Source organism: Nilaparvata lugens, chromosome 1 (genome assembly GCF_014356525.2).
Source record: "Nilaparvata lugens isolate BPH chromosome 1, ASM1435652v1, whole genome shotgun sequence".
Taxonomy (NCBI): Eukaryota; Metazoa; Arthropoda; class Insecta; order Hemiptera; family Delphacidae; genus Nilaparvata; species Nilaparvata lugens.
In genome coordinates this window covers 87,723,764-87,737,191 of record NC_052504.1, presented here as the reverse complement: position 1 = coordinate 87,737,191, position 13,428 = coordinate 87,723,764, and the positions used below count along the sequence as shown (strand labels likewise).

At 33.8% G+C, this 13,428-nt stretch overlaps 2 protein-coding genes across 7 annotated transcripts in view; one reads left to right on the top strand and one right to left on the bottom strand.

The window, feature by feature from the left end:
• Positions 1-5,697, top strand: part of LOC111060097 (laccase) — a 63,014-nt gene extending 57,317 nt beyond the window's left edge. For 4 of the 6 annotated variants that reach the window (XM_039419512.1, XM_039419515.1, XM_039419513.1 and 1 more), the window contains one exon: positions 628-926. In XM_039419512.1, the coding sequence (XP_039275446.1) occupies positions 628-926 (299 nt within the window). Of the gene's footprint in view, positions 1-627 lie in introns of all 6 variants that reach the window. The other 2 variants (XM_039419511.1, XM_039419510.1) reach the window with 1 other exon arrangement.
• Positions 5,698-7,507: 1,810 nt separating this feature from the next.
• On the bottom strand, positions 7,508-12,944 carry LOC111050544. Its single transcript, XM_039419516.1, has 5 exons — positions 12,855-12,944; positions 12,186-12,285; positions 11,879-11,886; positions 10,719-11,158; positions 7,508-8,206 (listed from the first exon to the last, which is right to left on the bottom strand). Exons 4-5 carry the CDS (start codon positions 10,926-10,928, stop codon positions 7,766-7,768), a joined length of 651 nt encoding a protein of 216 aa, XP_039275450.1. The 5' UTR covers positions 10,929-11,158; positions 11,879-11,886; positions 12,186-12,285; positions 12,855-12,944; the 3' UTR covers positions 7,508-7,765.
• Between the last annotated feature and the right edge of the window lie 484 nt (positions 12,945-13,428).

Sequence of the window (13,428 nt, the reverse complement as noted above, 5' to 3'; positions counted from 1 at the left end):
AAGACATGAGCGTTGAAGGTAGAGGATAGTCGAGAAAGTAGCTGAGAGTGTTAAAAAGTGGGCAATAAATGTAGTGAAGCCAAGACAAACCCACTTGACTAGATGGTTTAACTCTCAATATTTCCTCTGCTATCCTCTACCTTCACCGCTACATTATGGTTTGACCCTTAACTTAAGCCATTTACACTCACACACACACACACACACCGATTTTTGGACGTTTGGATTTTTTTCCGTCCATATAAATCCTACCAGAATTTGAAATTTATTTTTAAAACCTCAAAATGATGTGGAACATTGAAACTAGTAGCTTTAATTTGTGTTTGTATCTATTATTTTATATTAATTTCAAAAAAGGGTACTATACTGCTATTCTATCAAATCCTATCAGATTGAACGGAATTTGGCGAACACATCATCTGTTTGCCAAGGTTTGTTCAATGTAATAGAGTTTATAAGGACGGCAAAAAATCGTACATGTGCAATTAGACATAGTTGAAATTAATGTCTCACAACATAGTGGAGCTTAAAAGATATTTATTTGCATGCAATACTTTTCAACAACTTTAAAGTTCACTCTATACTCATTGTTAATGTATAGAAAAATAACGGGTCTTCTGTTGACAGGCTACTGGCTGTTCCACTGCCACCTGGAGTTCCACGTGGAGGTTGGCATGGCGATGATATTCCAGGTGGGCGAGCACACCGAGATGCCCCCCGTGCCCCCTAAGTTCCCCACGTGCGGCGACTATCTGCCGTCGGCCGACGCTGACTCCAGGGCGGCCGTCGTAGACAACGAGATCGACTTCGGTGACGAGTACAGAAACGGCCGCAAATCGGCCATCAATGCTTCTACAACACTGCACAGAAATGTGTTGCTCTTGGCTGTTGTGTGTTTTCTAACGGTTTTTAAGAGTGTCACGTGAAATAGTGATGGATTGCACTGAATAGATTTTTGTGACTGAATTAGTTAGTTCGAATCGTGAGGCTGCAAATCCAAATGGGGAACAGCCTTCAGCCAGTACCTCCAAGAAACTATTTTTCTCTAGGCTCAAGTCCGTTAGTGTATAAAGCTGCGTACAGATATACGCGCCTCCAACCCGCTCCGCGCAAGCTCCGCCCTCGTTCCTCCATCGCTCCGCCCCCGCTCTGCAGTCGCACCGATCATGAACGTTACGGGAGATGTTAGCTCTTCTCGCGTTCCACTCTTGCTCCCCGGTCGATCATCAATCGATCTGCTCGAGTGACGTTTGGTTGCGGAGCAGAGCGAAAGTCTGTACGCACCTTTAGAAGTCCTGCTTCAGCGATCCAGTGGGCGGTCTGTCAACTATAATGCCAAAATCAAAAACCCAACCCTTTTTAAGTAGAATTTGTAAGTAGTTGGTTGATTGTAGAGGGTAATGCAATAGAGAAAAGATTGATTGTAGAGGGTAATGCAATAGAGAAAAGATTGATTGTAGAGGGTAATGCAATAGAGAAAAGATTGATTGTAGAGGGTAATGCAATAGAGAAAAGGTAGCATAAGATATCCCATGGTATAGGGCGTTTATGCTCCAAATTTCATTGTTAACTCAAGCCGATGATAGTCCTATAGTGAGGTCCACGTTATAATGACAGTATTTGATTAACATTGGTGTTGCTATCCTTGTCTATCATTCGACAAAACAGATAACACTATCTTTTTCTGGCTCCGCAACGTTGCGAAGTTCGTTTTTAACAATGTAGAAATGTAATTAATCGAGGCAGACAAACGGAAATGCCGTTCTCCTATATTCTCCTATCTTTATCCACTATCATTATAATGTGGACCTCACTATAGTAGTTCTTTTTCGTGAAGCTATGTGACGCTGGTAGTCTCTCATATTGTCCCGTTCGTAGGCCTACACTCTCACTCGGCCAAAATAGTAATAATAGACAGTATTCGACAGTAATCTGCTTGAATTAACAAAAAATCGGCTTGAAATTCGGAATATAAAATACCTATACCATGAGATATCTATGAGATGCTATCTATTCTCTATGGTGATGCTTACTTCTCTCAAGCCTCATGATGTCCCCATTTGCATTGTCAGCCGTTAGTAGCTCAAAGCATTGAAATTTGTTCCTCGTAATTTTTGGTTAGGTTTCTATAAAGGTGTCTCCACACCTACCGTAGCCTAGCTAGAAATACGTCAAAGACGTAACCTTTATATCTCCTAATGTCAAATTATCGCTAAGCTGGTGCGAAATTGACAGATTGATGAAAATCAGGAAATACGTCGGCTACGTCTTCCGAAAACGTATTTCTATAGTGTGGTCTACGTTATAATGGCAGCGGATAAAGATAGAAGAATAGCGATGCCGATTCTCTGCATTAATTAATTATATTTCTACACCGTCAAATACATAATTGTCATCATTGTGGACCTTGAAAAGGATAGTACCACCGGCTTTGTCGAATGATAGACAAGGATAGCAAAACCAAAGTTGATCAAATACTGTCATTATAACGTGGACCGCACTATAGCTACGGTAAGCTAGGTATGAAGTAACCTTAAAATTTCTAATAGTATCAAGTGTAGTAGGTGTAGGACTGAACCCGAACAATATAGACTGTATGCAAATGTGTGACTGTGAATATGCAGCAGTTACTAGAATAATTTATTATATCTTCACGTGAAATGAAATACCTTTAATAATTATAAGTAATGTCGACTATTGTGTACAAACTGTAAATATTTGCGAGTGTTTACCAAAATAGTAATATTTTTCTACAGAATAAAATCGTATGAAGGACAATAAGGTAATTCTTTTGTGAGGGTGATGCTCATTCAAGTCTAGTTTGTAGGCTATCTTTGACAATTATACAGAGTGAGTGATATGTATGGGAACCTCTCAATAAGTTGGAGACAGTTGTAGATATAATACTGTAACTTTCAGGATAAGTTATTGTTAAAATATTCTCCCTTTTGACTTACATCTGAATTTCAACCCCTCACAAGGGGGTGACTTAGGGGTTGTAACTCGAATATTTTAAATGTAAACACCCATTGTTTGGTACATCATTTTAAAGACCTTTTTAAAACTAGGAAAATGACATGAATTAAAATGTTCTATGATAATTGTTTTTAAAGTAATGACGAGTTGTAACTCTAATATTTTGAATGTAAACGCCCATTGTGTGATACATCATTTTGAAGGCCTTTTTAAAACAAGAATATCACAATAGAAATGTTCTATGATACTTTTATCCAAAATGGAAGCTGATTGAACTTTATCAATTATTCCTTTAAAAACTAAAACTTGAATCAGCCGCCATTTTGTATAAGACTATCATAGAACATGTTTATTAATGTCATATTTCCTGTTTTGAAAAGGTCTTCAAAATGATGTATCATACAATGGGTATTTAAATTTTAAATATTTGAGTTACAACCCCTCATTACTTTAAAAACTAAAACTTCAATCAGCCGCCATTTTGGGTACAAGTATCATAGAAGATTTTTATTGATGTTATCTACCTTGTTTTCAAAAGGCCTTTAAAATGATGTACCAAACAATGGGTGTTTACATTTAAAATATTCGAGTTACAACCCCTAAGTACCCTCTAAGGGTAATAAAAGAATGCCAATGATATTTTGTAGAAGGAAATAGAAATTTATTAAAATTTGAAAGGTGAAATTATATTATTAAGATAGAAATCGGATACAGTATTGTGTATTATCCTATTCATACAGAAGGGAACTTAATTTTAAATATTCTGTTCTCTATAAAACAGAAGATAAAGTCTATAGGCTAAAATTTAGACATAAGAGAAATTTACAAACTTGAATAAGACAAAATGTAGCCTACTGTTACAGTACAAGCAGGTTGCTCAAATTTTTATCAAGTTTAATTGTCGGCCAGACAAAAAAGTGACTTAAACTTTCTTAGTATTTTTATACGCATCAAATAGTATTTTACTGTAAATATAATACAAATAAGCGCTGTGATCATCTTATACTAGAGTAGTATATTATTATTGATAGATTATTTTATTTACAAAAATTCAAATTATTATGTATACCATGCGTATTCAATTGAATTTTATATCAACAACGAGATTCAATTGTTCATATAATTGTATAATATCGTTAGTAGGACAACGTCTATGTAGTGCCTATTAAACATATAATTATTACTGTATACATTTTTATCAATACCAATACTTAATTTGTTTTTTATATATATGTGAGGAAGATGAGTATTTGACAAGTGGCTTCTTCAAAATTCACTTCAAGTGAGAGATAAAGAAATAATTGTTTTCTTTGAGCATAAGAGTTGAATGTTGTTGACGATAGAGTAATTGCCGTTTTCACATTTACCGATTGTCGGCTATACACTCTGAATTATACTCCGATTGGCTGTTTCAAACTAACCGATTATCGGCAGAACCTAGAATGTCCTTTGATTGGCTGAGAATCAGCTGTTTATGAGAATCAGCCAATCTAAGGGCACAATTTCTGCCCTTTATACTGACAATCGGTAAGTGTGAAAACGGCCATTGGTTGAGAAACAGCTATTGGTGAGAATTAGAGCCAAACAGAGGATAATTTTGAGTGTCGGCCAACAATCGGTAAGTATGAAAACAACCAAAACGGAATGGAAATCGGGACTTTGGTTCCACTTGATTTTTAGTAGTGATGTGGAAGATATAGAATAAATTATAAAATAAAAATATTGTTACCAAAACAATTTCAAATTATTCTTAAATACCGTAACATAACGTGAGTAATTTTAGTTATACTTATTGAAACTACTTACATAAGAAATTACAGTACTTCAATGTGTGGTAAATTGGAAGTAATTATCTTTCGAGGTGCAGGGAGAAGAGATGACCAACATCGTAGTCGAAAGAATGGGTTAAAAATCGGAATCAAACGTCCTAACGTCTTGCTATTTCAAACACAATATAAAATAACCATCACTAAAATTATTCTAATAAATAGTTTATTAGTTGCTGTGAAACTCAAAGCAAATATTTAATTAAAAGTTTAAAAAAATGTCAGTTTGTGAACCAAAACCTGTTGATCAGGAGAAATATTTTTTTTTAATTGCAGTATTAAAAACTTACTTTTTTAAATTTAAACTCAATTTTTGAAATTAAGTCTTCTGCATGCCTTATCTGGTGCTTATTCTTAGAATACTCATGTGCCTTCAATATTCAGAAATAATATTAATTTTCTATACGTTTATATTGTACTGACATATCACAAAATCTTCAAATACAATTTTCTGTAGCTGTAAATAATCTACTGTTGAAGTGAAATGATAGAGATATGAATAAATTCTACATCTCTGTTCCTATAGTGTAAATTTAAAGCTACTGTTAATAAGTTATACTACTTTTTAATTTTTACAAAAGAGAAAGATCTTGGAATGTTAGGTAAAATTTTAAATTGTACTGAAAATTTACAGTAAGTATAATTTATGGACTTAGTAAGTTATCATATCACTTTCAATTTCTACAAAAGAACAAGATCTTGGAAAGTAGCGTAAAACTTTTACTGAAAATGTACAATAGGCTAAGTATAATTTATGAACTGTGATCTTTAAGGGAATGTAAATAATAATTGTAAGCAATATTGAATGTAAAGAATGCATTAAAAATTATACAAAAAATCTACCAATATTTATTGAAAATTAATAAATTGAAGTTCAATTATTTTCTACGACAAAGCTCTCTCCTCTATCAAGGATATACAATCTTGTGTGAGCTTCAGAATGTCTTGAAAGATGTAAGAAATTAGACACAGATTATGATTAGAAAAATTAAGAGATGGTGATTCTTGTTGATTTTGATTTGCTTCGAGCTGTGTGAAGGATTTAGCTAAATCACTTTTTAATGTCATGAACCGGTCCAGCGTTGAATAATTGTCTTTTTCAGTGGCATTTTCCAATTGATTTTTGAGAAACCTCACTACAGTTTTAATAGTATTTAGAATACAAAAACTGTAAACAGACTGGACTTCCCAATGTTCCGACTTCTTGACATGACTCTCAATTTCAAGAGAAAACAGTCTCACTAACATTTTCACTAATTTAAAGCACATTTCTCTATTTTTCTCACACAAATATTGTATTAACAAGGATAAACACCAGATGTCTTCCTGTAACAAAACAAAATAACGCCATTACTAATAAAATGTTGACTTTATAAAATCTATTTTATAAATAGAATATTCAAGTTTTCGCATTCATGTGACGGCTGCAAGAATGTTCAGTAGCCTATTTAGAAGCTTCTTTATTGTCCCGTACGTTTACATGCATGAAAAATTCACAAAATGATTATATTATCCTTCAGGAACATTAAAGCCCAAATTAAACTTGAATTTTAAAAAACTTTTGAAGTGAAAATGCACTTACTTTTGTGTAGTGACGATCGTTTCGACCTGTTGTTGGTCATCATCAGACTGATGAAAATGAAAATGAAAGTGAAAATGCACTTACTTTTGTGTAGTGACGATCGTTTCGACCTGTTGTTGGTCATCATCAGACTGATGAAAATGAAAATGAAAGTGAAAATGCACTTACTTTTGTGTAGTGACGATCGTTTCGACCTGTTGTTGGTCATCATCAACAGGATAATAATGCATTATCAGTCTGATGATGGCCAACAACAGGTCGAAACGATCGTCACTACACAAAAGTAAGTGCATTTTCACTTCAAAAGTTTTTTAAAATTCAAGTTTAATTTTAACAGTGAAAAAGTATGGATATACAACAGAGTAAAGCCCAATGGTATTTTACCGGTTTGGGAAATATTACACAGTAAAAATTTGAGCAATCTATGCTTATTAATTAATGTAGATCAATTTTATGTTTCCTCTTTGTGCTTCACATAATATTACATTCTCATGTACAGTAGTAGTAGTGTTGAAAGATAATTTTATTACCATGGTGCTACTTCTCTTATAATGCAAACTATTTTAAACAGTTTACTATTTACACAAAGAGTTTTTATCACCATACCAACTCAACAGAAATAACTAAAAAGCACCTGTAACTCCTTGATAAATAGTACGCTCGTATAAATTGTAAAGGATCCACCAGAAACCAATCAAGAATAGTATTTATGTGCAGTAGTTTGTGTTTGTATGTAAAGGCGAGACGAGACATATTAGGCGTATTCAGACGAGTTGGCAGGGCAGGAAGCTCTCATATTAGCTGATTGGGTTGGCGTTCGTGAATCAGCTGATAATCAGCCAATCGGAGAGAGATTCCTCCCCTGCCGACTCGTCTGAAAATGCCTAATATGGTCACGTCCTAATACTCTAATATTCATGCTGTTAGGTGAAACTGAAGTTATAGGCCCGGTTGCACAAAAGCCGGTTAAATTTTAACCGTGATTATAACTTTACGAGAACCAATCAGAGAAGGCGTTTTTGAAAATACGGCTTCTCTGATTGGTTCTCGTGGAATTAAGCATGGTTAAAATTGAACCGGCTTTTGTGCAACCGGCACATAAACTTTTATATTGTACTGAAAATTTACAGTAAGTATAATTTATGGACTTAGTAAGTTATCATATCACTTTCAATTTCTACAAAAGAACAAGATATTGGAAAGTTGCGTAAAACTTTTACTGAAAATGTACAATAGGCTAAGTATAATTTATGAACTGTGATCTTTAAGGGAATGTAAATAATAATTGTAAGCAATATTGAATGTAAAGAATGCATTAAAAATTATACAAAAAATCTACCAATATTTATTGAAAATTAATAAATTGAAGTTCAATTATTTTCTACGACAAGGCTCTCTCCTCTATCAAGGATATGCAATCTTGCGTGTGCTTCAGAATGTCTTGAAAGATGTAAGAAATTAGACACAGATTATGATTAGAAAAATTAAGAGATGGTGATTCTTGTTGATTTTGATTTGCTTCGAGCTGTGTGAAGGATTTAGCTAAATCACTTTTTAATGTCATGAACCGGTCCAGCGTTGAATAATTGTCTTTTTCAGTGGCATTTTCCAATTGATTTTTGAGAAACCTCACTACAGTTTTAATAGTATTTAGAATACAAAAACTGTAAACAGACTGGACTTCCCAATGTTCCGACTTCTTGACGTGACTCTCAATTTCAAGAGAAAACAGTCTTACTAACATTTTCACTAATTTAAAACACATGTCTCTATTTTTCTCACACAAATATTGTATTAACAGGGATAAACACCAGATGTCTTCCTGTAACAAAACAAAATAACGCCATTACTAAAAAACTTTTGACTTTATAAAATTTATTTTATAAATAGAATATTCAAGTTTTCGCATTCATGTTACGGCTGCAAGAATGTTCAGTAGCCTATTTAGAAGCTTCTTTATTGTCCCATAGGTTTACATGCATGAAAAATTTACAAAATAATTATATTATCCCTTCATTTCACTTCAAAAGTTTTTTAAAATTTTAAAAATGAAATCATCAACAGGATAATAATGCATTATCAGTCTGATGATGACCAACAACAGGTCGAAACGATCGTCACTACACAAAAGTAAGTGCATTTTCACTTCAAAAGTTTTTTAAAATTCAAGTTCAATTTTAACAGTGAAAAAGTATGGATATACAACAGAGTAAAGCCCAATGGTATTTTACCGGTTTGGGAAATATTACACAGTAAAAATTTGAGCAATCTATGCTTATTAATTAATGTAGATCAATTTTATGTTTCCTTTTTGTGCTTCACATAATATTACATTCTCATGTACAGTAGTAGTAGTGTTGAAAGAGAATTTATTACCATGGTGCTACTTCTCTTTATAATGCAAACTATTTTAAACAGTTTACTATTTACACAAAGAGTTTTTATCACCATACCAACTCAACAGAAATAACTAAAAAGCACCTGTAACTTCTTGATAAACAGTACGCTCGTATAAATTGTAAAGGATCCACCAGAAACCAATCAAGAATAGTATTTATGTGCAGTAGTTTGTGTTTGTATGTAAAGGCGAGACGAGACATATTAGGCGTTTTCAGACGAGTTGGCAGGGCAGGAAGCTCTCATATTAGCTGATTGGGTTGGCGTTCGTGAATCAGCTGATAATCAGCCAATCGGAGAGAAATTCCTCCCCTGCCGACTCGTCTGAAAATGCCTAATATGGTCACGTCCTAATACTCTAATATTCATGCTGTTAGGTGAAACTGAAGTTATAGGCCCGGTTGCACAAAAGCCGGTTAAATTTTAACCGTGATTATAACTTTACAGAACCAATCAGAGAAGGCGTTTTTGAAAATACGGCTTCTCTGATTGGTTCTCGTGGAATTAAGCATGGTTAAAATTGAACCGGCTTTTGTGCAACCGGCACATAAACTTTTATATTGCACTTCCATCCCTAATTCAGGTTAGAGGAGGGTATTCACTTAACATTATAAGCCAATTTTCTTCAAGCACTAGGAGAGGAGCTTGGAGGCTCCAATTTTAGAAGCAGTTAAAACAAAAACCTTTTTATTGGAAGCTAATGAGGATTAAACATGAAATAATATCAAGAATGAACTAACAAGGAGTTGTATCCATGAAAATTATGTACCGAAAAATGATTATCAAAGAATTATAGAGATGAGATTATCAAAGTATGCAATTCCTAAATTATGTACCTAATTTGTTCATAATTAGAATTTAATTTACACAATCAACAAAATTTATTGACCGAAGCGAAGCTGAGGTCTTAGTTTCGACTCGATCGGCTTTTGTCTGTTTGTTTGTTTGTACCGCAGTTACAGACGCAGTTATTGTCCGATTTGTATGAAATTTGGTATACAAGTTCTTTGAAGCAAGGCTCAGAAACGTATGTGTAACGAATTTTTATAAGACCTTCGGTTTTTCTGTAATTTGAAAAACCGCAGACCAACCTCCTTCCAGAAAGTTACTTTTTCGTATTTAGCGCCGTTATTTTGCAAGATACAGCAATTTTTATTCTTTTCAAAATGAAAGATAATTGTATTTACAATATGATAAGAGTAAATCTTGCCCAAAATGGCAAGTAAAAAAATTGGCCCATATTTTTATAATAGAACTTGTGCCGCTCTAAAATGTGCTGTATTTATCAATTTTAATAGAAAAACAACAAACAACGTTTTGTAGAAAACGTCTCACTTGACTGCACAATTTTTTCACTTTTTCAAAACGAAATTTCCCTGTTTCATAGACAAATAGTTTTTTGGAAAATTATTAGCTTTTGTTTTTCCTTTTAGTATGATGTGATCGGGAACCGAGTTGTGAGCATAGCATAACAAGCCATAACATAAGAACCACTTTTCATTAAAACCATCATTAGCAACCTCCTGTCATTGACACCAACAAACCCATCTTATTTAGTCTGTGAGACGATTCATCGTCTAAATTGCCTACTGCATATTCCATTTCTCCGTCAGTTGACCAATATCTTATAATTAATTATTAAAAAAGTTGTAATATAGGTTAATATTGTAAATATGGGGACGATGTGAAGGTACTTCCTCGAAAGAAATTTATAAGTCCGATGTCCCTGGAAACATTGTCACTAGCATTTTCAATGGAAAAATAATAGATGACATTGCTAAATCTTCACAATATACTGTACTTCCATAATGGCCCTTCTCATTAATCTGAAAGTTGTATTCATGAGCGAGGTCTACTGTTCGCAGAACTACTAGTAAATTAATTATGTTTGAATTATTTCAATTTCAGCAGTTTGATGAATTTTGAAACGAACCTACCTCATCAGAAGACGCAGATTTCATAAGTAACTCGATCTTTTCAATGACGCAATCTCTGACCTGCCTATCAATAGCACAAACCCTGCTCAACAGGTCAACAACATAGTTGTGATGGTCTCCGTTGTGGTCGCCCTTGGTGCGTTTCAAGACCACCACACACCGGATCACCTCCTCAATGCCCCTCACCACATGGAACACGCTTGTGAGCATGCGCAGAGGAGACTCACTTGGACTGAGCAGGAGCCGGTGTGGGGCGCCTTGGCTTTTTAGTTCGACGGTCAGTTTGAGGAAGTTTATTGCCCCGTCCACTGCCGCATACGAAGTGACGCATATCTTGCCGTGGTCCGGGTTTCGAATCCTTACAACACGGCTGGTTTCTGTTCCATCAGTTGAGTGCTGTGATATCGAATCAGGCTGTGACAGTAGTTTGACTTCTCTATCTACAATACAAGAATATGATGTAATAAATTAGTGTCATAGCATCAGGCTTAGGTTGCAGAAAAATCTATTTAGGCTGTAAATTTCAATTCATTTAAAATATGCGCTATAATATTATAAGTCCATTAAAAGGACGGTAGAGGTCACGCGCAATTTTCTATTAAACGTTTTTGTGTTTCTGTCGACATTTGACACTCAACCTATATTCACCATTTTGCATTAAAATTTTAATATAACAAATATCATGCTGTATAATACATAACATTTCATTTTTTATAATTATAAAATTATACTTTCACTAATTACTACTTTCTGAGTAGTTGTGAAGGTGATATTATAGTATTTATTTATTATTATTTATTAGGTTAGCACAAACAATACAATTATCGGAAAAGAAAAAAACAGGTTATTTCCCAAAACTTTTTCAATTTCCTAATTTAGTTCCAAATTGTCCAAATATTATACATATGTTATGTCCATTTCAATTTTCTACACCAAATCACAATATAAGAATATAGATTAGAATAAAATAAACAATTTTAAATTTGGATTGATTGTTAGTATTTGAGCTAGTTATCCATATACTGAACAAAAATGCTAGAAATTGTACTACGACAGATCTATTAAAAATCAATACCGGTTTCGGTTGTTAACTTATCAATCTCTAGTAAACTCAGTTTACTAGAGATTCAGTATAGTGAGGATCACTGTGATCAGATTACCAGTAAAAATAAATAAATTCGCGTATGGCTTTTGTTGGTGGGGAGTCCCTTGCGGGAATGTTCCTCCTCACCTGAATATATAATTGAAGCCGTCGATGGGTCTTACGACTGTCAAACTTCAGCCGGGACCGATAGTTAACATGACCATCCGATAACACGGAGATGACCTGGTCGAAGACTTTGGTGTTTAGTGGGTTTGAACCCGGTATCTCTAGGCTGCTACACAAGCTCTCTATCCACTAGAGACTAGACCATGGATCAAACACAGTATACCAGTACTTATTAAGTATAAAATAAATACTTACCAGTAACTGGGAATCCAAAAGTGCTGGACGATGGTAGATTCTCGTTGTAGCAGAACGTCGAAGAGTACTGATCAAATGATGATGTTTGGCATCCAACGTCCACTAAATAGCAATGAATCAAACACAAGAACGAATTAATTATTTATTTGGATAAAACACAGCAGTATTCAACTATTGTGAGTTATGTACAGTACGGTAGTCTATTTAAAAAATGAATCATGATAAGTTGTGATACTTTTGAACCCTATTCCAATGGAAATTCGACAGAATATATAAATTTATTTTTCCCACATTTCCTTACTTTATTACTAAGTGAAAACAAATTTTTTATCTTGTATGCCTTCAAATATTGAAATTTAAACCAGTTCTTATCTTGATTTTTCAAAACTCATGGAGATTTACCATGATTACTGGTGTACTTGTATCACAGTACAGGTGGTGTACTGTAAAACATACGGTGCAACATGACTATGAAATGAATATCAACTTGTGCTTCTTGAAAATTGTTTGTTTTCATTGAAGAAACATAAAATCATCTTGTAAATAGATTCTCCTGTTCAATAAAAAATACTAATCATTCAATTCATTAATGTTGATATTCTAAATTCCATTGTGGTCTTAAAGTATTTTTTTAAAGAAAAACATATATTATTCATTTGAAATAAGTTTACCATAGGAACTCGCTTCTTCTAATTTATGCTCTTTGGTTTTGTTGTGTCTTTCTGTTGTTGCATTTGCATATAACTTCAAATAATGAATCAGCTTCTAAAAAAGAGCAGAAAAGATAGGTAATTATTGAAAAGTTGTTGAAATTGCAGTATTTTGATTACAAGTGTCTATAAAATACACTATTTTAAAAATTCACCATAGTAATATAGGTAGTGTCACGTTTTAAAAAGCTATGTAATTACGGCATAGTCAGGGCGTGTGAAGGAAATGAAAGATTCAAAAGGAGCGCATAGAGAGTGTTCAGAACTAATAAAAAAGGAAGAAGATTCAGAGGAAGACCAAGAGCGCATAGGATGGAAGACATGGAGAATGCCTTGAGGTAGATGAGCATCAGAGGATGGTGAAGAAAAACACAAAATCAAGACTAATAATGGAGAGGCCAAAGGGATACTGCAGGTACTTACTAAATAATAGACTCATTTTAAATTAAAGCCAAGGATTAATTACCGTAAGTAGTTACAACTTATATAACTATGTGATTACCTAAGTCTTCAATCTTATAATACTTTATGGCCA

Coding starts and splice junctions, on each gene's coding strand:
- LOC111050544 (XM_039419516.1), bottom strand. CDS start 10,928: ATGCTCACAAGCGTGTTCCATGTGGTGAGGGGCATTGAGGAGGTGATC. Junction 8,207..10,718: donor AATCTGCGTCTTCTGATGAG/GTAGGTTCGTTT, acceptor GTTTTGTTACAG/GAAGACATCTGGTGTTTATC.